General features: G+C 42.0%; 1 protein-coding gene across 4 annotated transcripts in view; it reads left to right on the forward strand.

The window, feature by feature from the left end:
• Positions 1-23,120, forward strand: part of LOC127568526 (bifunctional protein GlmU-like) — a 72,427-nt gene that overhangs the window by 24,939 nt on the left and 24,368 nt on the right. For 2 of the 4 annotated variants that reach the window (XR_007956017.1, XM_052012385.1), the window contains exon 2: positions 11,284-11,388. The exons of 1 other annotated variant lie outside the window; for it this stretch is intronic. Coding sequence is in view for 1 of the 3 variants with exons in the window: in XM_052012385.1 (XP_051868345.1) it covers positions 11,359-11,388 (30 nt within the window). In the remaining 2 variants the exon portion in view is untranslated. The remainder of the gene's footprint in view (positions 1-11,283; positions 11,389-23,120) is intronic. One more of the 4 variants, XR_007956018.1, reaches the window with a different exon arrangement.

Consider the following 23,120-nt stretch of genomic DNA (forward strand, 5'->3'; position numbering starts at 1 on the left):
CTTCGCGTTACTACCATTGGGGTAAAGGTACAAGAGCCTGAAGACCCACACAATGTTTTAAGAACAACTTCTTTCCCTCCACCATCAGATCTCTGAACAGTCCATGAACCCATGAACACTACCTAGTTATTCTTCTTTTGCACTATTTATTTATTTTGTAACTTATAATAATTTTTGTACTGTACTGCTGCTGCAAAACAACAAATTTCATGGCATATGTCAATGATAATAAACCTGATTCTGATTCTGATCATCTTCTCTGTTTTCTACACTACAGTTAAAGAGAGGAGGGTAAAGGTACAGGCCAGATTGTCCTGGGCATGGCCCTCTTCTTCTGGATGAACAGGGCCAAACAACCTGACCCTCTGCACTTGTTGGGTGTCCCTGGAGGTGGAGCAGGCTCCAAGTGGCAAGAAGGCCTCGGGCAGTGGAACTATGGCCCTGACCTTGGAACACCCTGGGAACCTTTTGCAAGTCAGTTTATAAGATTATGAGAGGCGTCAACAGAGTAGAGAGCTGGCATTTTTTTCCTAGGGTCGAAATGTCTAATACTAGAGGGCATGCATTTAAGGTGGGAGGGGGCAAGTTCCAAGGAGATATGTGGGGCAAATTTTTTACACAGAGAGTGGTGGGTGCCTGGAATGCGCTGCCAGGTGTGCTGGTGGAGGCAAGTACAATAGAGGCATTCAAGGAGCTCTTAGATAGGCACATGAATGTGCAGGGAATGGAGGGATATGGACATTGTGTTGGCAGAAGGGATTAATTTAGTTAGGCATTTAATTACCAGTTTAATTAGTTCAGCACAACATCGTGAGCTGAAGGGCCTGTTCCTGTGCTGTACTGTTGTATGTTCTATCAGTTCTTTCAAAAAATTTTCAACTGTTGTGAAATGTCTCTGATTATAAAGACATTTAAGAACCTTTTAAATCAATGTAAATAATTTAAAATAATTTTAAAAATCAAAATAATAAAGTAAAATAAGTCAAGCACTTCCCTGCACTTAACCTTATTCCACAGTGTCAGCAAATCACTGGGGTCCCACGTGATTGGCAGCCAACCAACCAGATGGAAAGTGCATCAGAACCTCTCTTCAGCATTCCAGTGCTCTAATGCTGGGCTTAATGGTGAGACCAGCAGTGGAACTGTCTGTCAGATGTGTTGGGATCTGATCTCCAGGATGTCTTAGACTTCAGCTGTTGGCTGTACAAGGTTGGAAATATGAGACATGCTGAGCTGCGAGTGGCTGGGAGCTAAGCAACCCCTTTGGAGCCACCAGTTATCAGTCAGCATGGTTTGGTCCAATGGCAACTTTGGTGCTTTATTGCGCATTCGCTTATTTCATTGAAAAGGTGGTTTGGAGTTTCAGTGACGTGATTCACGTGGCTTTTGAAAGGCATGATGACTATTTGTGTCTTTAATATTGGATATGGGAATGTGGGGAATAGCAGCCTAAAATTGCAGAGTGGAAGAACAGGGGCACATAGACCACCCAAGCTGTGAAAGTGAAATCTAGTGATGTGAGTGTAGAGATTTCCCCCAGGGGCTGAGAAAGATGTGGTAGAGTTTGTGATGCAAACGTTCATAATGTGCCAAAGGAGCAGGTTTGACAGAATAAGTGATCTTGCTTCATTGTATGTTGTCATAATCAACTACATTGTGGAGCATTAAATATTGTTTTGAACTCTTTATCTGGGATTTTGTTCCATGTTGATTGTTAAGTCATTGTCTCAGTCTGTGTGATTTTAAAGCATTTCCCTTTCACAGTTAGGACTTGCATTCTTGTCTGACTTCCATTGCCCCACCTCAGTAGTCAGCCATCCAAATCCTTTGCTCCAGAATTCACCGCCCAATCCTCACTGTTTTGTGATCTCTTCCTTCTTCCAACTCTGCTGTTATGTCATAGGATCAAATTTAATTGTTTAATTACATCAGTATAAATAGCTTTGTCTCTGCATGCAAACAACTTGTTGTTGTTATCTTTTACCTGGTAAGATTCTTTATCCAGTGACATTCATATTTTCTCCAATATTCATAGATCATAGAGTTATACAGCACAGAAACAGGCCCTTCAGCCCAACTCGTCCATGCCGACTGAGATGCCTATCTACACTGATCCCATTTGGCCCATATCCCTCTAAACCTTTCCTGACTACATCCAAATGTCTTTTAAACATTGCAATTGTGTATTTGTATTTGAGTTCTTATTTCGTTTTACCTGTAGTCTGATTAATTCTGTTAAATAGTAGCCATAGGATTGGTTGTTCTTAACAACCCTCTATCTCTTGTTCTTTTATTGGTATTGGTTTATTATTGTCACTTGTACTGAGGTACAGTGAAAAACTTGTCTTGCATACCGATCGTACAGATCAATTCATTACACAGTGCAGATTCATTAAGTTAGTACAGAGTAAAGTCACAGCTGCAGGGAAGTGCATTGCAGGTAGACAGTAAGGTGCAAGGTCATAACAAGGTAGATTGTGAGGTTAAGAATCCATCTCATCGTATAAGGGAACCATTCAATAGTCTTATCACAGTGGGATAGAAGCTGTCCTTGAGCCTGGTGGTATGTGCCCTCAGGCTCCTGTACCTTCTGCCTGATGGGAGAGGAGAGAAGAGAGAATGACCTGGGTGGGTGGGGTCTTTGATTATGCTGGCTACTTCACCAAGGCAGCGAGAGGTATAGACAAAGTCCGTGGAGGGGAGGCTGGTTTCCATGATGTGCTGGGCTGTGTCCACAACTCTCTGCAGTTTCTTGCAGTCCTGGGCAGAGTATTTGCCATACCAAACCGTGGTGCCTCCAAATAGGATGCTTTCTGTGGTGCATCGATAAAAATTGGTGAGTGTCAAAGGGGACATGCCAAATTTCTTTAGCCTCCTGAGGAAGTAGAGGCACTGGTGAGATTTCTTGGCCATGGCTTCTACATGGTTGGACCAGGACAGGATATTGGTGATGTTCATTCCTAGGAACCCTCTCGATCTCAGCACCGTTGATGTAGACAGGTGCATGTACACTCCCCCTTTCCTGAAGTCATTGACCAGCTCTTTTGTTTTAAATATCCTTAAAGGGAATAGAGTATTAATAGGAGGGAAAAAAATTGCTTCCAGAACTCAGTGGGTTTCTGTATCTCCACATACTAATAGGAACTTGGCTTGGTCCAGGTGTACGACGGGGTGCTTTAAAAACAGCCAGCATAGAAGTTTGATCTTAGCTAACACTGCCTAAGGATTTTGAATGGAAATGTGTCACACATCTATTTCCTGCTAATTGAAACTGGGGTAGTTCTGAAAGCAGGAGCTACCAGGGTGAAGAGCTGAAGCTTGTGTTGGCTTTGGATGCAAACATATCAAAGGTTCAAAAATATTCAGTGCCTCTGTAGTCAAAACTTCAGGGGGTTCCTGCCACCGGTCATTCCCAAGGGATCACCTGCTGGAGGTAACCAATATAGACATCAAGACAATCCCAGGATCATGCATTGCTGAAGTGCCCTACAATCAAATAGCCTACCTACTATCATCATCAAAACTTTTGCATGCATTTGATACCCATGCAAATGTACCCCAGCCAGGGCAGAAAGATGAAAACTTAGAATATCTCTCCAAAGATTTCCTCATATTATCTCTAGATATTATATGCAATATGAAACCAGCTGTACAAATTGGGGCTGTGTGCCAGGCGGGGCACAGAAGAAACCCTTTAATTTGTGTTCGCCATCCAGCTGCTCCAACTGGGAACAACTTGTGTCTGCTGAGGACTGTGATCATCCTTGGCAGCCCACATTATTTAATCATCTTCCAATACCCTCTGCTGAGGCTCCCACATGGAGAAGCTCCTCCAATCATTTGTGCAAGAGAGTAGACTTGAACACGGTAGAAATGGAGGAAGAAAATAAAGGGGAGGGGTGCATGCTAGAACAAATCATTTGCAATTTAATGCTATGTTGCTTATAGATATATTTAATTTCCAGACAATGCAGCATTTTTGGAACAATCCTGTTGAGTATGGTTATAACAGAACTTCATTGTAGAAGATGTTTGTCACAGCAAATGAATGAGTGTTATTGGAGGTAGTGATTTTCTTTCAGCAGATTAAGTGTGTTCTCACCTTTTTAGATGGCCCATCAAACACTGTACAGACACAAAGCACCTGATTAGGCAAATTATTCCCCATGAGGAAGATGACCTTGCCTTAAAAGCCTGTAGCAAACATCAAGCTAGTAATAGTTTGACATTTTAAGTCACCCACATTTAATCACTTAAGTGTGTTAATACATTTGGAGAAGCCATTACTGATGGCTGAAAAAAATTGTGGAGAATTTATGTAGAATATTTAATAAGTAAGCCATTTGATTTCATTATTATGCCACAGGCATTGAAAATGGTATAACATTCAGTAATAACCGTGATAGCTAAGAGGTAATCAGCTAACAACACTGTTTATCCTCGCTGTTTGATATATAAAATCTGCATGTGGAAATGCAAAATTGAATTGTAAATTGATAAATTACTTCAAAATCAAGTCATTCCTGCTGAGTAACAGCCATTGTCAGTGGGAAAGGGGCCAACTGTCAGTGTTTATTTTTAAACAGTGCTGTGCAGTTGGGGGAAAATCACAGGTGTACCAGAAAACCTTTCTATTAACAACTTTGGTGTCTTGCAACTTTTTAGCTGTTTCAATCCACTTAAATGCCGCTATTATGCTTTAGGAGCAGATCAGTTCCGTTATTAACAATGAGTATGTCTAACTTCTGAAGTTACTCCAGAGCCTGATGCAACTGTACTTTCTTGCTCCAACCTTTTCCAAGGGAAGTAATCTATACACCACCCACATTATAGATCTTTCATCTTTGACAGAATTCAAGAGATCTCCAACATTTGTCATTGTGCTGGCCATGAAATTTAAATCATTTTGCTGAATTAAACAGCACTCGTACTGTTAATGCCGTTCCTTCACTGGAACAAAAGACCTTCAGAATTTCATTGCATTGCTCCTGTGTTGAGAACATTATTTTTTGGTCATATTCCTGCAACTACTGCTTCAGCAGCTGTTTGCTGAGACAAGATCTGGAGGACTCATGAGAGTATACGTGCTTCGTTATAGGAACATGCAAAATAAAAACAGAAGGAGGCCATTCAGCCCTGCTTTACCATTCGGTGAGATCTTGGATAATCCTGTACCTTTCCCACATCCCTTTATTCCCTGAAGAGTCCAAACAAAAATCCTCAGAAAGAACACCATTTGTGGATTTTAAGCAAGGGGGCCTTCCTGCCATTTCCTCAAATTTCTTGCTTTAAAACAATAAAGCCCATCATCAATAGGGGCAGTTATTTTGCTGAGTTCCTCCAGTAGACTGTTTGTTGCAGTAATGTTGTGAGTTCAGCTGTTGATTTGCCAAGAAAAAGAGCAGTATGAACAAATAAACAAGGATGGGGATAAAGTAACCTGCTCCATGAGAAAATGTAGACCCTTACACCAGCAATGTTCCCATTGGTCTCTGCTTCTTCTGGTGATAGACAATGGACAGCTCTTTTAGTTGCCTTGATTACCAGGATCCAGAGCAGCCAAAATAGCACGGTAGTGCTTTTGTTAGCCCCAGTTTAAAGTGGGGTAACTTTTATTAACCTAAGAAAGTACCTGCATATTTAAACAAAAACTCATTCTTTCAATTCTTTTCATGTTGCCTATAAGTGGACCAATTTTGGTTCCTTATCCCTATTCTCTGACCCTCCTAGTTGGTACCTCAACCATGGACAGGGAATCATTTACTGTTGCCTTCACTTTTAAAACTGCAGCCATCAGCTCCCCTTCTCAAAAAGACACCCTTAACTCCAATGACATTGCAAATCACCACTCATTGACATCTGTTACTTTTCCTCTGACTGCCATTTAACAACTGGGCTGTGCAGGCCACTGAAAGCAAATGGTTTTAAAATCACAGCTGCATTTTAAATATACAAATAGGATTTATCTTGATCATTTGTAAATGTTGCATCAAGTAAATCACAGGAAAATAAAGTACCCCTTGAATACTTGAAAATATTTTGCTATGTGAAGGTACAAGACAGGCTTAAAATTTCTCTTCTGGAAGGAGATGTTGGAGACTTCCCCATCAAGCCAAATCTGTCAGAAAGTTGAGCCAGAGCTAGAAGAAGCCCAACAAGCACATGGCTTAAATTATAAATCACTTGCCTCAAGGCAATACAGGCCCCGAGACAAAACCTCAGGCCTCTCCTCCGCCAGGGTTCTCTGTCCCTTTCTGAACATCAGCCTGCCTGCCCAAAGACAAGATAGCAGTCACTTGTGTCAAAACTGATGCTCTTGCCCCCAGGTCCACATTTCACAGAGGAGAAACAGTGATCGTATCACGATCCTGTGGGTTAAAGTCTCCTGGGTCTTGAGCTACAAAGGGCTAGTCAGTTTCTGTCAGTCTTGGCCCTCAGCCAGACTGGTCCCTAATTTCCGTAAATATCTTCCAAAGGTTCATTCTACATTTGCTTTGCTTTCTTCCAAAATAAGGCATCATTGGACAAGGTCAGATAGTTTCTTTAGAGTAAAGTCATCATGGGAGGAATTAACTTTAAAAGGTTTAATGGACCACGTAACTACCACAAAACAGGCCTGATGAAATCTATTCAAGTGTAACTCAATTTGGACATTCTGGCACATTTGCTCTTTGTGGCATTCTGTTATTTATGTACAGATAAACATAGGTTTTTAGGTAAACTGGTCTTTAAAATGAACATTTGATACTCTTATGGTCTATTGTTTGATTCTGTTTTAACTCTGCACATCCATTATCAGCCTATATTTTGAAATGATTACATTGGGTGAGGACTAAATATGTTCATATTAATATGTATTGATTAATAATAGTGTCAAATTCTTCTTTGAATTTGTATTATGTTGCTCACTAATTATAATTGATCCTTGACGCCATTTAGGAATTAATTTTTGTTTAAAACTGTAGTTAGTAATGAATCAGGTGCAATAAGCCAGAGCCAAATATCCTGTTGTTCTGTTGATGGAATTGAAATGCATTGCTAATGTTCTGCCACAAGCTGTCTCTATTGCACTTTCTAAGTACCCTGGTTCACCGAGTAGTGCTTACTGTACATATACCATGGGCATCATATGAAAAATTAAGCATGACACCAACCTCTTTTTATTATACAGCTTATCCAGTTTAAATAGCTTCCGACTCTTAAGGCCAATTAATTGTAATATTCCATTTTTCATTTGGTGCAGAAACCTTTGAAATATTGGGAGTTCAGTGATACTGAGAATGGGAAAGAGTTGATTTGCATACTAGGAGGATATTGAGGTTTCGATGAGCATCACAAGATTTCAAAGTCAAGAAGCTTCTGACTATTTTCCCACTTCCCTCCCTGCTCCCCAACCCCAAGCCAAATTTCCATGAGGGTCTCCTGCTTATCCACTGTAACTTTGGTCGAAGAGCAAGGACAGTAGCAATCCCCCAGGGTGCTGCTTCAGAGAAGGGAGGCTATAGCGGAGAAGGTCCAATCTGAGGATGCGGAACAGTGCAGCTGTAAGCTGGTGAAAGCAGTATCATTTCCTTTAGGCAGCCGGGCATGAAGCCCCATTCAGGAGCCAAGGGGCAGAAAGTCAGTTGGTTGAGGGTGGGCCGTCAAAAAGGCAAATCTTTGGTCAGAAGACAATTAAGTACACAAATAAATCTTATAGAGAAACAACCAACTCAGCTCGGTTTACATGGACCCCTACCTTTCTCCTTCCTATCTTCTGGTTTCAATCACCAGGGCAGTCCTGTGAACTGCCCAAGTGATTGAACCCAGAAGGTAAGATTGAGGTGCAACCTGATCAAGAAGGTCAGTCAGGTTAGAGAAGTGAACAGTGACTCAAGAGTGCAATGGAACACGAGTTGAAGAATGAGGCAGAGTGAGGGTAAATTGAGATAACTCTGTGAAAACTATTGCAGTGATGCAATGAGAGGTCCAGGAGAAGGTGAGACATTGGATTACAACACAGTCAAAATTGAAGAACCCAGAAGCAGGTGTTATGAGTATCATTCAGCAATCAGGGCAGTGGCGTGTTGGAGTCCATGTAACAAAGAGTTGGTTGTTTGCCTGCAAGAATTTTTGTGTATTTAATCTTCTGTGTTTCCCTCTGGTGACAAAAGATTGTTGGTAGTTTCGTGGCAGAGGATTATTGTCAAAGTCGAGTTAATTGTCATTTGCACAAGTACGTGTATGTACAGGTGCGATGAAAAACTTACTTGCAGCAGCATCACAGGCACATAGCATCATATAAGCAGAATTCACAAGAAAAACATCAATTATACACTTTTTTTTACAGGAAAGAACACAATTAGTATAGAAAAAAATGTAGTGCAAAATGTAGATCAAAGTGGTCATAATATAGCAAGTAGTGATTAGGGTTGTGCTGGTTGGTTCAAGAATCGAATGGTTGAAGGGAAGTAGCTGTTCTTGAACCTGGTGGTGTGGGAATTCACGTTGCTGTACCTTCTGCCCGATGGTGACTGTGAGAAAATGGCATGGCCTGGATGGTGGGGATCTTTGATGATAGGTGTTGCCTTCTTGAGGCAGTGCCTCATGTAGATACTACTGGTGGTGGGAGGGATGTGCCTGTATGTATTGGGCTGAATCTACTAATCTGTGCAGTTTCTTATGTTTTCATTGAAGGTTTGATCATTGTTGCTGGGAATAGAGCAGAACATATGATCTCGCCACAGACTAATGGTGGCTGGGCAGAGAGTTAGCAGGCAGCAGAGTGAGACACATGCCTGAATTGGGAACTAATGATGGCAGAAAATGCAGCAATCATTAAATGCACCAGTGACCACCGCCACCACTTCAGTAACTCCCACCAAACTTGCAACCAGCTGAAGTTAAGACAGTGGTATTGGCAGAACTAAAGCAGGAGGAGGAAATCTCAATGTGCTGGAACAACTGTATTGCAAAACCTGACAACAGAGCCAATAATTCATGGAAACACCAATCCGAGATATGTAATGAGTTGGATAATGAGGTTGGGAGGCAGAACTGATGAACTTGAATGCATCTGGATAAAAGTGTTTCACTTGGAAATGATTGAAAACAAGCAATATAATCATGGCAGTTGAATAGGAAAGGAATAGAGGGGATGGGGAAGGAAGCTCAATGAAGTACTGCCATTTCAGGTGCTCTATCTGAATGATGCTTTGGAGTAAGATGTAGCAAAAGGGAGAATTCCCCTCTTAGAAAATATTTCTTGTGTGAAACAGTCTTTTATATAGACCTTTTCAGTCTAAGTCAAAGCCAAGTTTATTGTCATATGCACAAGTACACGTATACACAGGTGCAATGAAAAACTTACTTGCAGCACCATCACAGGCACATTGCATCAGATAAGCAGCATTCACAAGAAAAACATAAACTAAACATAAAGTATACCCAGTTTTTACAAGAAAGGGCACAATTAGAACAAAAACAAAACAAAGTCCACTTTAGTGCAAAGTGATCAAAGTGGTCATAGTGTTGCTAAACTGAGGTAGTGATTAGGGTTTTGCATGTTGGTTCAAGAACTGAATGGTTGAAGGGAAGTAGCTGTTCTTTAACCTGGTGGTGTGGGACTTCAGACTTCTAAACCTCCTGCCCGGTGGTAGCTGCGAGAAGATGGCATGGCTCAGATGGTGAGGATCTTTGATGATGGATGTTGCCTTCTTGAGGCAGTCCCTCCTGTAGATTCTACTGATGATGGGGAGCATTGTCCCCTTGATGTATTGGGCTGAGTCCACTACTTACCGCAGCTTCTTACATTCCTGTGCATTCAAATTCCCAGATTGGATCCCCAGCTAGAACTGAAGCCCCCATGAAATCGGGGAAGGGGAAGAGTATCAAGGAGTGTAGTAGGGTAGGTTAGCTTATAGTAAGGCTGAGAACATGAGATCCTGTTGGATTTTATGGTAGAAACTCTTGGCAATTTTTGTATCCTATTCCTGCTACTCTTTGATGACAGGGAAGACTCAGTGCCTCCTGAGATGGCAGTTGGAGAATTGAAGTCCAACCTGGAGCATTTCTCATTGGTCACCATGGTTTGGCTTACCAGGGAAAAGAGTTTTCAGGTTGCCGCTTATTTTCCTGTTGTGGCTATCTTGACTGTGTCGATTCAACAATTCAGGAGATGGGATCCCATTTCCTGACAAAGAACTGGCTATCATTGAACGGCCAATGGGAAAACCAGCCAGAAGAGTCCGAATTCAGTCTTTGACGGTGATTATTGATAATAATCAAGAAGGTACCAATGATTGGGGTTTGGTGAGGATGGAACGTCGGGGGACATGGGAGTTGGCAAAAAGAGAGTGGGATCAAAGGGAGTGCTTAGGATTTACAAGTGGATCAAGGGAGGATAGGAAAGTAGAAGTTGGAAGGACCAAAGGCAGAGTTCAAGGCTGGGATGTTTGCAAGAGGACAGAGAGACTGCTAATGGCCAAAGGAGCCCTGAAATCTTCCTTATGAGGCTGGGACAAAGGGCTCTCCTCCCCTGGTCTGTAGGGAGCACTGTAAGAGGAACTTACAGTGAGCCATCACTCATTGCTGCTCGCATGCGATTGGATTTCCCAAGCCAATTTGGCAGCTATGTCCTCTGGGACTCAGCCAACTGTGTGATCAGCAAGCCAATCTTAGTTATGGACATTAAAGCTCCCCCACCTTGGGTACATTCTGTGCCCTTGTGTCTTGCAGTATTGTTTCCAAGTGTTTCCATGGTGTTCCCAGGAGGCATCCTCCTTATGCAGAGGAAACTCATGGGAGGAGGTTACCAGGGAAGTGTCTGGAAGGGCATGAGTGCCCTCTCTGAATGCCTGCGCTTCGGGAATCCCTGCAGTGCAGCCAAGTGCCACTGCTGGATCTGAATGGTGAAATCACCTGAACCAAATATTGAAGGATCCCCACCCTGTTCATTGAAATTTCTTTCAGCTCTGCAATGCAGCAGTGAACAGGAAAGTGTCACAGGTATCGACAGAAACAGCCTGGAAGGGTCGGTCCTCAGGCTTAGTCTCTGGAAATGAAATGACTTTGATTTTAACTTTGAGACCGGTGCAGATGAGTGGAGATTTTTGAAGGTCACAGGTGTGATGAGGGCTCTCTTATGGAAGGGCAGTCTGCACCGGTGTTGCCCTTGTAGGAAGTATAGATGAAGCTTTAGGTAGAAGAAGGCTTTGAGTGCCACCTCTTCTGAAAGATGTCTTTCTCCTGTTATTTTTATTCATTTGTATTTGATAAATATGGAAACCACTTCTCTAATTGCAGGATTTCTTCTGACATTTCTGGCCACTAGATTTCGTGAGGAATCTGTGAAACCATCTTGAGGTGGGTGCGGTGACTATGATCCCATATTGGGCCAGTGTACTTGAGGTATGTTTTGCAGAAATGTGTCCTGAACTCTGTCTGCAAATGCTAGAGAAACGTGTCTGCCCCTTCAAATGTCATAGCCTTCAGCACTAGAAAAGCTGGTTCTTCTGAGAGTCGATAGTACCCTTTGTTATTTAGATTAATGTGATTGCAAAGCTCGCTGCTGGTGAATTTTGGGTGTTGCACTGCAACTGCAGTTGACATCATTGAGCTGGAACCTGGAAGAGTAGTGCTGGAAACCAAAGAGATCTTGTACCAATAAGACTGTATGATATTGATGATTGCATCAATTCTTCTGGAAACATGTGCATAATTGCCATGCTAATGCAACTTTTATCTGTGCAATGCCTTCTTTTACATAATTTGCTGCAATTCTGGGCTCCTACCTTCTTTGTGCTACATCTGTGGTTCTACATGACCATTTACGGGCTGCACAGTGGCACACCTAGCAGAGCCTCACAGCTTCTGCAACCCAGGTTCAATCCTGAACACGGGCACTCTCTGTGTGGAGTTTGCATGTGATCACTTGGGTTTCTTTGGGTGTTCCGATTTTGTCCTACATCCCAAAGATGTGCAAGTTGGTCAATTATTTGGTCACTGTAAATTATCTCTAGTGTGTAGGCAACTGGTAGAATCTGAGGAGAGTTGAGGGAATCTGGAGTAAATGAAATGGGATGAACTTGATGGGTTGGCCTTGACTAGGTAGGCCGAAGAGCCTGCTCCAAGTTCGATGAGTCCACTCTATTCAGTGTAGAAGGATTGTCCTAAATTGTTGATTTATTTTATTCACTCAAGTCCAAGAGTATGCTTGACTACAGCAGTTGACTTGGAGACTAAGGAGTTATTGACTGGAAGTCAGTTTCCTCTCTGACTAGACATTAACAAATCAGGATAAGAAAAACTATTTTCGGGAAGTTAAATAGGCTACAAGGATTATTTGAGGTGGTAGAGAATAAATAAAAAAATTCTAACCTTGAGTTACAGAGCAGAGGATGAATAATAAATGAGACAAACAACATTATCCAGACAGGTGGCACAGCTGACAGGTTGCTTGTGGAGCCAGGGTAAGGAATAGATCTTTTATATTGCGTTTAGACAGTGGGTATGTGTTGTATGGTGCAATGGGCTACATTTCTATACAAAGCTCCAAACACAGTTCCAAAACAGATTGGATTACTAAAAACACATTGTTAAATTTGTTTCTCATACCCAATAACAAATTTGTGGACTTATCTGCAATCTTAGTTCAGTGGCTAATGACGTCATTGCAACTGAGTCAGTTATTACAGCAATCAGCTGCTTGGTTATGGTGTGGAAAGGTTGTCCTGGTGTTCAGTCAGATATCAAATTAAATGATGTTTGTCCAATTCATCACATCTTTGTGCTTCTCTTTTAACTATCTTCTTAATTTATTGGGCAGCAGTGGACCATTAATGTAGCACGTTTTGTGACCTCCAGTCATCCCATGATGCTGCATGGTCATTGTTAGTGCTGCTGTGAAACGGTGAAGCTAACACTATTGTGTGGTCAATGTTCTCCTATTGTAGGTAAGCCAGTTTCTTTACAGAGATGGAGGTAAACACACATTTGAGCTATTTTTTTCCCCTCTGGCCTACAGCTGTGATTTTGGTAGATGAATTAGAAAGCCCCTGGTGAAATTCTTTGCATCATCTTCATAAACAAACCGCAATGAAATATGTGACCTTTTCCAAACTTTCTGTGTACATTGGGCACCCTTGTAATAGGTAAATGTTTCTATAAGCATGCCTATAATTAATTTTATGTTTTCAGGATGTGGACACTACTGGCAAGGCCCATCCTTCATTGCCCTTGAGAAGGTAGTGGTGATCCACCTCGTTGAACCATTAGAGTCTCCTACAGTACTGTTGGGTTGGAAGTCCAGGATTTGGAACAGTGATATATTTCAGAGTCAGGATGGTGTGCAGTTTGCATGCCAGCTTGCAGGTAGTGGTGTTCCCATGAATCTGCAGCACTTGTTCTTTTAGATGGAAGAGGTTGTGGGTTTGGGAGATGCTGTCTAAGAAGCCTTGACAAGTTTCTGCTGTTGAATTTGTAGGTGGTGCACACAGCAGCTATGTTGTGTAGGTGGTGGAGGCCGCACAGGATTTAAGGTGATGGATGGAGTGCCAAACAAGCAAGCTACTTTGTCCAAGATAGTGTACATCCGTCAAAAGACTCCTCAGATTGTAACTCTGGGTTTTAAATATGGACGTACCATCCATCCTCAAGGCCAAGAGAGCTGCTGTGTTTTACATGATAATAAATTCAGATGCCTGAATGAAGATGAATGAATCAAAAGTTATAGGAAACACAGATGAGGACTCAGGAAAAACAAGTAATTGAATCTCTCAATTTTTTTTTAGAAGCTGCCTCTCACAAATAAGCATATCGCAAAATCAACAATCAAAATATTCAAGTGATTTCTCTGGAGTGTCTCAAATTCTGTTTGATCATTCAACTTAGTGCACATTTCTGCAGATAACACTATGATGTGAGCTATAACTGTACCTGGAAGTTGACGTTTGTTAACAAACCAGGAAACCGAGGGACATTGCCACCCCTATCTCCAGTCCCAACTGGATTTCACCTGATTCTCTTTATATGCCTGTAGCAGCAAAGGAAAGGCCTTTCCTCATACATGCTCAATAAGAGCACAGCACATTGGGCCATGTGCACTATTGCATTTCCCGCTGATGGGTCCTTGAACCAATGTAACATGTCTTCAGAAGTGCAAATCAGTTTCTGTGCAATTCCACCTAAAATGATCTATTCCTTGGAATAAAGGTACATGTTCATGTTTCTCACCTATTCAATACATTCTTGCTATTTCATTCATAGTCCATTCCATGTTCTTAAGAGCAAAGCAAAATAATCTTCAAATATTAAGTTGACTTGATTCTTGTTTCTTTCTGTTCTCCTTTCCTCTGATGACAAAATGTTTTGTTGAGGGAAAATATTTGATGTCAGCACCATGGCACTGCTAGTAGAGCTCTTACCTCACCTCTCCAGCGACCCATGTTGAATTCTGACCTCTGACACTGTCTGTGCGGAGTTTGCATGTTCTCCCTGTGACTGCATGGGTTTCCTCCAGGTGCTCCAGTTTCCTCCCACAAGATTGGTCATTGTAAATTGCCACTAGTGTTGGTGGGTTGTCGAATCTGGGGGAGTTAATGGGAATGTGGGAGAACAGGTTACAATGAATATTAGTGGGGAATTGGAATTGCTCTGTGAGTTGGCATAGACTCAATGGGCCAAAATCACCTCTTTCTATCTTGTAAGGAAATATAGGAATATAGAAGTGATATTGTTTGCACTAATTGATGAATACCACTTCTGTGTGAAGATTTTCAGGCTTATTCGTTATCTTTGAATCAATATTTATCTCTGCAACAGTTGTCTTTTCTGAAAAAAATGAAACAAATGCATATATGTGAGTAAGCCTCTTTATATTTGTTTATATTTTGCTTAAGGTTAATGTAAGGACTATGACACTGTATTGTTGCTGCTTCTGCAATAGAGGTGACTCTTTTTGGAGATGCTTTACAAACTGTGTGCTAAAATGGAGCATGCACCACACTCATGCTAAATTCCCTGTCACAGGGAATTTTCAGGACCAAATCACTAATGCAAATAATTTGTGATTGCTTGCATCCACTCAGACTACCTTTTTACTGCCCCAGGGACTTCTATGTAGATTTGTAGTCCAGTAAGTGTACAGATTTATTGTGGAATGCTGTACTGACAGATTGTTTGCTTTAATAATGAGCAGTAAGAGGGGGCTTTGTAATGATATCTTTTTTAAACCAAAAATCAGTACAGACTACTCCATACAGCAGTGTTGTAAAAATCAAGTTTGTGGCAGGAATGAGGTAGATAATGACTTATAGTAATGAGGCGTCAACCAGAACTTGAGTATTTCCTCTACATTCTCTGCATAGAAGATACACCACTGACCTCATTGTATTCAGCTGACTGAAGGAACGATAGTCCGAAGACCAAGACATTAAACTGACGATCAACTCATGGCCCTCCTGTGTGCTTCAGAGACACCGAGAACCTATAGTTAGCGCCTCAGAACATTGCAGAATCCTCCAATTCTATTGTCAGGATGAGGTAATCAATCAGTTGTCAGGATGGTTGGAATCAATCAATTATCAGGATGGGGGAAATCAATGTCAGCATCCTCTCCCAGGCCAGTGTCCCCAGCATCGAACCAACCATCCCCACCACAACCCTCCCCACTATCGAGGACATCTTCAAGAGGTGGTGCCTCAAGAAGGCAGCATCCATCACTAAGAACCCTCACCATCTGGGACATGCCCCCTTCTCATTACTACCATCAGGGAGGAGGTACAGAAGCCTGAAGACCCACACTCAATGATTCAAGAACAGCTTCTTCCCCTCTGCCATCAGATTTCTGAACGGTCCATGAACCCATGAACACCAGCTCATTATTCCTTTTTTTTGCACTATTTATTTATTTTGTAATTTATAATAATTTTATGTCTTTGCACTTACTGCTGCCACAAAACAATAAATTTCATGTCATATAAGACAGTGATAATAAACCTGATTCTGATTCCAATGGGTGGACCACAACACTCAGATTCCTGGCACTAAACACCCGAAGCAAGCACTCTGAGATCCACAGTAATAGATTTCCAGGAGGAGGAAGACGAAGCTTCAGGGATATTTGGAAAAAATGTAATGTGTTCATTAACCTTTTGGAGTCTCTGACCTGTGAGCAGTCAATGTAGAGAAGGAGCGTTCAGGACAGCACTGAGTACATGAGCCTCCACGACGAGAGCTTGAAGGATATATTTTGGGCAGGACTCCCAGGGTAGTTAGGTCCTCTATTCCTAATTGTATTGCACATCTATTATGTTCATTCTAAAGAGAAGGCTGGGCCTCAATTTAACATAATGTCTGAAAGAGAGTGCTGCAGCATCTGCATGTATTTTTATGCTCAAGAGTTTCCGAAGCAGGGCTTGAACCCAAGACCTGCAGGCTCGGGCAAGAATCTACCAACTTGCTGCAGCTGACATGCAGGCTAGGCTGAATGCCATCCTGAAAGACTTGCGCCAGATTGTTTGCTTTAATATTGAAATACAGTGTGTGCGTGTGTGTGATCTTCATCTATAGAGTTTTGTGCCCAGAAATCAGGTTGAAGAGTTTCTGAAGCATAGAAACAACCCTGCCCTTTGGTCCACTTCGGCTATACCAACCATTGAGTACCTTTTGTAATCCCATTTACTAGCACTTGGTCAGTCGCCTTCTGTGGATCATTTACCAGTCTTGGAGTAAAGTCTTCAAGAGTGGTGGGAGCCGAGGTGTACATTGACAAAACCTTACAGGACTTTGGAGGGGATGGGAAAGTTGAGTTAGATCAAGAGATGGAAAGAATGAATGGGGTTGAGATGTGCATCTTAAGGAGAGGGATAGTCAGAGTGGTTGTGAAGAACATGAGCAGGGTGCCGGGCTGGGGGGGCAGTAGGTGGCTAATGAGAAGCAGGAATGTGTCATTATTGGGCTATGTGGATGGTCTGACTTGGCCAAACAGGAGATGGAGATAAGACTAAAAGGAAATGTGGAGGCATATTTGGGTGGACTTTTCATGGGGAATCTTGGAGTTGAAGGAGGGGAATTTGTGGCCACAGCACAGCCTTTATTATGGATCTTAAAGAATCCACAGTCCATGCATTTCATGTGATCATTTGTCAGAGATAGCAGGGAGCATCTTCATCATGGCAGGAAGGAAATTTGAATAATTCAAGCATGTTTAATTTAACCCTTTCCCCACATTTTGTATTCACTTTATCTCATTCAGTTCTGATGAAAGGTCACCATCACCCCATTTCTCTCTCCACAGATGCTGCCTGAACTGCTGTGTATCTCCAGCATCTTCTTTTCTTAGTCCAAAAATACATCTCAGCCATTAACAGACTTAATGCCTCAGAATCCACAGCTTGTTGAGGTAGAGAGTTTCAAGGATTCACCACTGTTAGCAAAAGAATTTATTTTCATTACAGTCTGGCATAGACAGCCCTTTATCTTGAGAAGATGATCCTAGTTCCAGAATTTCCCATGAGAGGAAACATCACAAAACAGGTGCCTGGACCTCTCGGAACAAAATATACTTCAATAAGAGCACTTCTAATTTTTATTATGTAGCAAGTGTGTAGACCCAATCGATTCCATATTTCTCCAAGACAAGTCTTCCAGCCATCTTGGCTACATAAATTCACCCTTACAGAATTCTTAGATCAGTGCCTAAAAATTTGAGATACAGAATAAAATTCAATCTCATGGAATTTATGTGAAAAAAAGTAAATAAACACAAAATTTATTTTTTATCAACTTGTGTTTCTTGATGCATGCACAGATGACGTGGCTTCACATGATGGAAAATCACAATACGAGCTGTTTTCTAGGAATGTAACCCCCCTGTAATGTTGGGGTCGCCTTTATTTAATTCAATCTCTGCAGTTTATACAGAACTGATCAGTTCTGATGAAAGGTCAACAATCTGTAGCAGTAATTCTGTTTCTCCCCCCACATCTGTGCCCTGACCTGTTAACCATTTCCAGTATTCCCTGTTTTTATTTTGGATCTCCAGCATCTGCAGAGTTTTGGCTTTCCAGTTTATATCTCAACAGTTCCATCATTGATTGTTTTTTCCTTTTTTTTCTCCTCTATTTTCATTGGTCTCAGTTTATTTACATCTCCTCAGGGTAACCAGCTATTGGGTAACAAGCCTTCGCCACCCTCTCTCAGCCAGAACCAGCACCATTTCAGTCTCTCTTAGTATTCATCCTATCACAGCCATTCCCTCCAATCTCTCCACCGCTCCCTGTTCTCTGCAACTTAAAATATGTCTGATTTCTAATGTTTCTCAATTCTGATGAAAAATCATCAACCTGAAACGTTAACTTGGTTTCTCTCCCCTGATGTTGCCTGACCCACTGAGCATTTCCACCATTCTCTGATTTTATTGTAGCGTATCTGAATTTGTTTTTGCTTCCACTTATTAGCTTATCTATTAATAATTCAAATATAAGTCTTTATTAATCTGGCACACTCAGGACTTTGGTGGTACGGACTGGCAGATTTTTCAGTCCATTGGATGTTAATCCTATTAACACCCCATCAAACTATCAATTTACTTTTTTTAGATGTTACACAAGAGATGTTTACAGCAAACCTGTTAAGTTTAAAAGGAGTGCAAGAAGTGGACCTTCGATCAATTCCAAGGGATCATAGGAACTGGAACCTTAGTGTGTTTAAGGGGAGTACAGGAACCAGGCCCCAGTGAATTTAACAGTAGTTGGTAACCACGGCCCTGGTGTGTAGAAGGGAGGGTGGGAATCAGATGCCAATCCATTTAGATTTTGAACAGTCTGATAGCAGATTATCGGAGTTTTACTGTATGAGATTTTAAATGCTGTGTGCCTGATAACTAGGACGTCTGTGTTGGTGCCATGAACAGGAATTGAATAATGGAGCCCCAGGTGGGGAAAGCAATTTCACGCCCCATTCCTTTGTTAATGATGTGTTTTAATCCTTTTGAAAAGAATAAGACCTTTGTTTAAAATTTTGGCCAAATAACGGGTTTAAGTTTCTTGCTCTTGTCAAATTAATCATCACTTGGAAAAGAGCAGTGGCCTGCCACTGGGCTTAACGCAATGCTGTGAAGGTAAATAAGCAAGTATTTCAGGTGATTCATTCTGTGCACTGAGGTATGTGGGCTTCATTAATTGGCAGAGGACACACTAAGCAGCGTTGGCTTTTGCTCGCTGACAGTAAAGTCCAGAGACAATCAAACCCATGAGGTCATTTTCTTCATGAGCTAAGTTTTTCCTGCCTTCTGTTTTGAAGCCTTTGTTAATAACAGCACTGTCAATTGGGAACATCAAATTAACACTTCATATTCACAGGCAGGCAGAGAAAAGTCAAGGAAAACAATACTCCCATCATTTCTGCTTCATTTAATTACTGAATGGGTGGTGGGCAGTTGGTGGCTACACTTACCTGTGGGGGGGGGGGGGGGGAGGGAGAGAGAGAGAGAGAGAGAGAGGCAGGAGCAGGCTGTGATAAATTTTAATTACCCTGTCAGTCTGACCTTTAGTCCTATCAGATCACATAGCAGATTGGCTCGTAGGGGGTGATGGCAAGGTGAAAACAAGGAAATAAACACAGTCTTCATTCTAAAGCTTTTAATTTGGTGACTCCTTTTCCAAACTCTGGTGACTGTCTGGGCCTAATAATGCAAGAAACACTTCAGAGCGGAAATGGTTCCAATTTAATATTTGTGGCATTCAATTAGGTTCCTGCAGCAACTTTTCCCATCATTCGCTTTCCTCAAGTGGTGGAAAGTTACCCTATTTATCAGGCAAGCTTTCTCGACCATGGAAAGATTTTACAACTGTATCCAGATGAGATTGAAGTTGATCAACATGAATTGTGTGGAATGGCTGCAAGCATGGTGGCAGGTGGGGGTTATAATTATTTGCCAGTGGCTCTCTTCAGGTGTTGTAGGGCAGGACTGAAAGCATGTAATCCCTTGTTAAAGCTGGCTTCTTCAGAGTAGTGTAAAACAGAAATGCTCAGCTGGTTCAGTGGATTAACTGGCATTTATTTTAGTAGCAAGAGCTGGGAGCGGGTATTAGGAACAAAGTGGGAATAGTGGAACGGTGCTGTATTGAAATCGGCCTCCCAGGTGGTCTCGGTGCTAGAAACAGGGAAAGACGGTTGGAGGCTCCTTGTTGGCTGTTGTAGAGCATGGCAGATAGAATTTATACATGGGGTGGCACTGATGCAGCTATTGAGGGGCTTTGCAGAAATGCCCGTCAGGCTTGGTTTATCACAATCACAGCAGTGATTAAGCCTCTTTTGATCACGCATTTAGTTCTCTGTTTATCAGGGAGAGGAGGTGGAGAAGCATATTAATGTCTTGCACTGGGCCTACATAATTTCCCAGTGGGTCAAGGGGTCAGGTTTGTATTTAGTTAGCAGTAATGATCTCGTTAGAGATCTGAATGGACCACCGTCCATGCTCATTCAACAGAATGAACGTGCCTTCCCTTCCCCTCCCCTCCCCGCCACTCTCTCTCTTCCTTGTGTGGGCTTACACAAGACATGAACTGTGATTAATGGACTTCCCCGGCTTAATAACTTGCAAAACAGAATTAAACAAGAGGAGGTGAGGACAATTGGGAGTGGGACAGGGTGGGAGGAGGGGGTAGGGGTGGGGGTGGGGCAGTAGGTTGTTGTAAACACTGTTAATACGATCACTGTGCATGAGATTAAGAAGGATGGTTGCAGACAATGGCACAGCTGGCAACTGGCAGGGAGCCAGGCCTGGGAGAAAGCTGCATTGCTGCTTCCAGGTGGCCGGCTTGAGTTGGGCCTTTCAGCGTTGTGGTGGTTTTAAAAGGAGACAGAAAGGGCTGTGCTTACACAGGCACAACAAGTGAGAGGAAGCCATTGAGAAGAGGAAAAGAAGAGATTAAATGCTAAGAAACTAATGAGGGTGGTGGGGGTGCAATGGGGTGCACAGACTTGTAGAGAGGAGTGTGGGGAGAGCAGAGATGAGCTTCATCTGTGAAACCCATCAAATAGGTAGACCCTTGAAATACAAAAATCAACTTACATACTTCTGTCTCACAGCTCACAAGAATTTTTATGGTCTGTCTGATAGCACTGATCTGGATGTTTTCGTAGTATCTTGAACAATGCAAGTTAACCAGTTTTTGCAAGTATCTATCATCAGTAGAGCAGTGGAGATCATTTTATAATTGTCAAGTTTTGCCTGTCTGCCATGTAGAGAAAGAATATTTATGTGTAGGAAATAATAATTTCAATTTATTGGTGTAATGCAGTTAAGAGAACAATACAATAAATTAATCTTAATTTACTGCAGTCATCAAGTTCATAAATAGCAGGTAGTGAAATAGAGAGCAGATGCAGTAACAATAACAACAGAATCATCTACCTATGTATAAGATACCAGTGATATATCTGTGAAGTCTGAGGGGGAAGGGAAGTGATATTTGGTCCATAGAATGAGCCTTGAGAGAGGTCTCTGATCCTCCTATCTTTTGCAGGAAAGGTAGAGATTCAAAACCACTGATGGACTAGTTGATTTTAACATAGATTGCTGAAGTAAAACAGAAATGACAATACAGGTGGTACACAGCAAACAGATCAGCTTCTGGAAGAGGGAACAGGTTAATGTTTTGTGCTAACTCAAGCAAATTAAAACAAGTGGGCCTGGAAATTAAATGATATAGGGCCGTGCTCATGTGTTGCCTAAAATAAAATTGTGGCCTTTTGAGTTCCATGACACCCACAATTTTCCTTTGGTGTCCTCCATGTGTCTGACATGGTAGACGGATGGTGTGACCAGTGTGTAAGGTCCTCAGCATTGTAAGGTCTGCTGCATCATTACATCAGGTAATGGGTAATTGGTAATTGGTTTATTATTGTCACATGTACCAAGATACAGTGAGAAGCTTTTGTTTGCATGCCATCCAGACAGATCATTCCATTAATACATCAGAGTAATATAAAAAAAAACAGAATGCAGAATATATTTTTACAGTTATAGAAAACGTGCAGTGCAGGTTGTTAGATAAAGTGTGAGGGCCATGACGAGGTAGATTGAGAGATCAAGAGTTCACCTTTATCTGCTGTACGTGTCCCAGGCAGTGGATCCTACCACTGGCAACCTGCCTCAGGAAGGTGCCTCTATGAGTTAAATATGTCCCTGTCACATCAGTCCATCCTATGCACCATCCCCTCACCATCACCAGCCTCCACATTCATCTGTCCAATTGCAACCCTTGTCCAGCCCACTCCCATCTCTGCTCCCACTGATCCCGTGCCTCACCTCACTAATCTGCGCGATCCTGTCGTGACCCACTGCAGCCAATCATGTTCCTCTCCCCAATGACCCTGGAATCGGTAAATTTTAGAATAGTCTGAGAGACCACTTAGCCTGCCGAGTTCATGCTGAATCTTTCAAGAGAAGTCCATCCAGTTCAACTTCCCTGCCCTTTTCACATAGCCCTGCACACTTTTCCCTTCTTGTATTTATTCAGTTTTCTTTTGAAATCACAATTGAAGCTCCTTCCAGTACATTACAGATTCTAACTACTCAATACAATAACAATTTTTTGTCACTTTTGAACGCCTTCATTCTATGTCCTCTGGTTCTTGGTCTTTCCATTCCCTCTTCTCTGTCTAGATTCTTTATGATTTTAAACGCCTCTGTCAGATTTTCTCACAATCTGGAAAATTGTGTGACGCTGTGGTCACCAATATAATAGGAAGGATGTGATTAAGCTAAAGAGGGTGCAGAAAAGATTCACAAGGGTGTTACTGGGACTGGAGGGCTTGAATTATAAGGACCAACTGGATAAACTGGGACTGTTTTCCCTGTAGCGATGGAGGCTGAGGGGTGACTTTATAGAGGTTTATAAAATCACAAGGGGCATAGAAAATGAAGCTAGTCACAGCCCTTTTTCCCTGGGTAGGGGTGTCTTGAACTAGAGGGCACAGGTTTAAGGTGAGAGGAGAAGAATCTAAAAGGGACCTGAGAGACAAGTTTTTGCCACAGAAGGTGGTGGGTATGCAGAACGAAGTTGACAGAGAAAGTGGTAAAGTTACAATGTTAAAAGACATTTAGACAGGTACGTGGAAAGGTGAGGTGTAGA

Source organism: Pristis pectinata, chromosome 3 (genome assembly GCF_009764475.1).
Source record: "Pristis pectinata isolate sPriPec2 chromosome 3, sPriPec2.1.pri, whole genome shotgun sequence".
In the NCBI taxonomy this organism is placed as follows: domain Eukaryota; kingdom Metazoa; phylum Chordata; class Chondrichthyes; order Rhinopristiformes; family Pristidae; genus Pristis; species Pristis pectinata.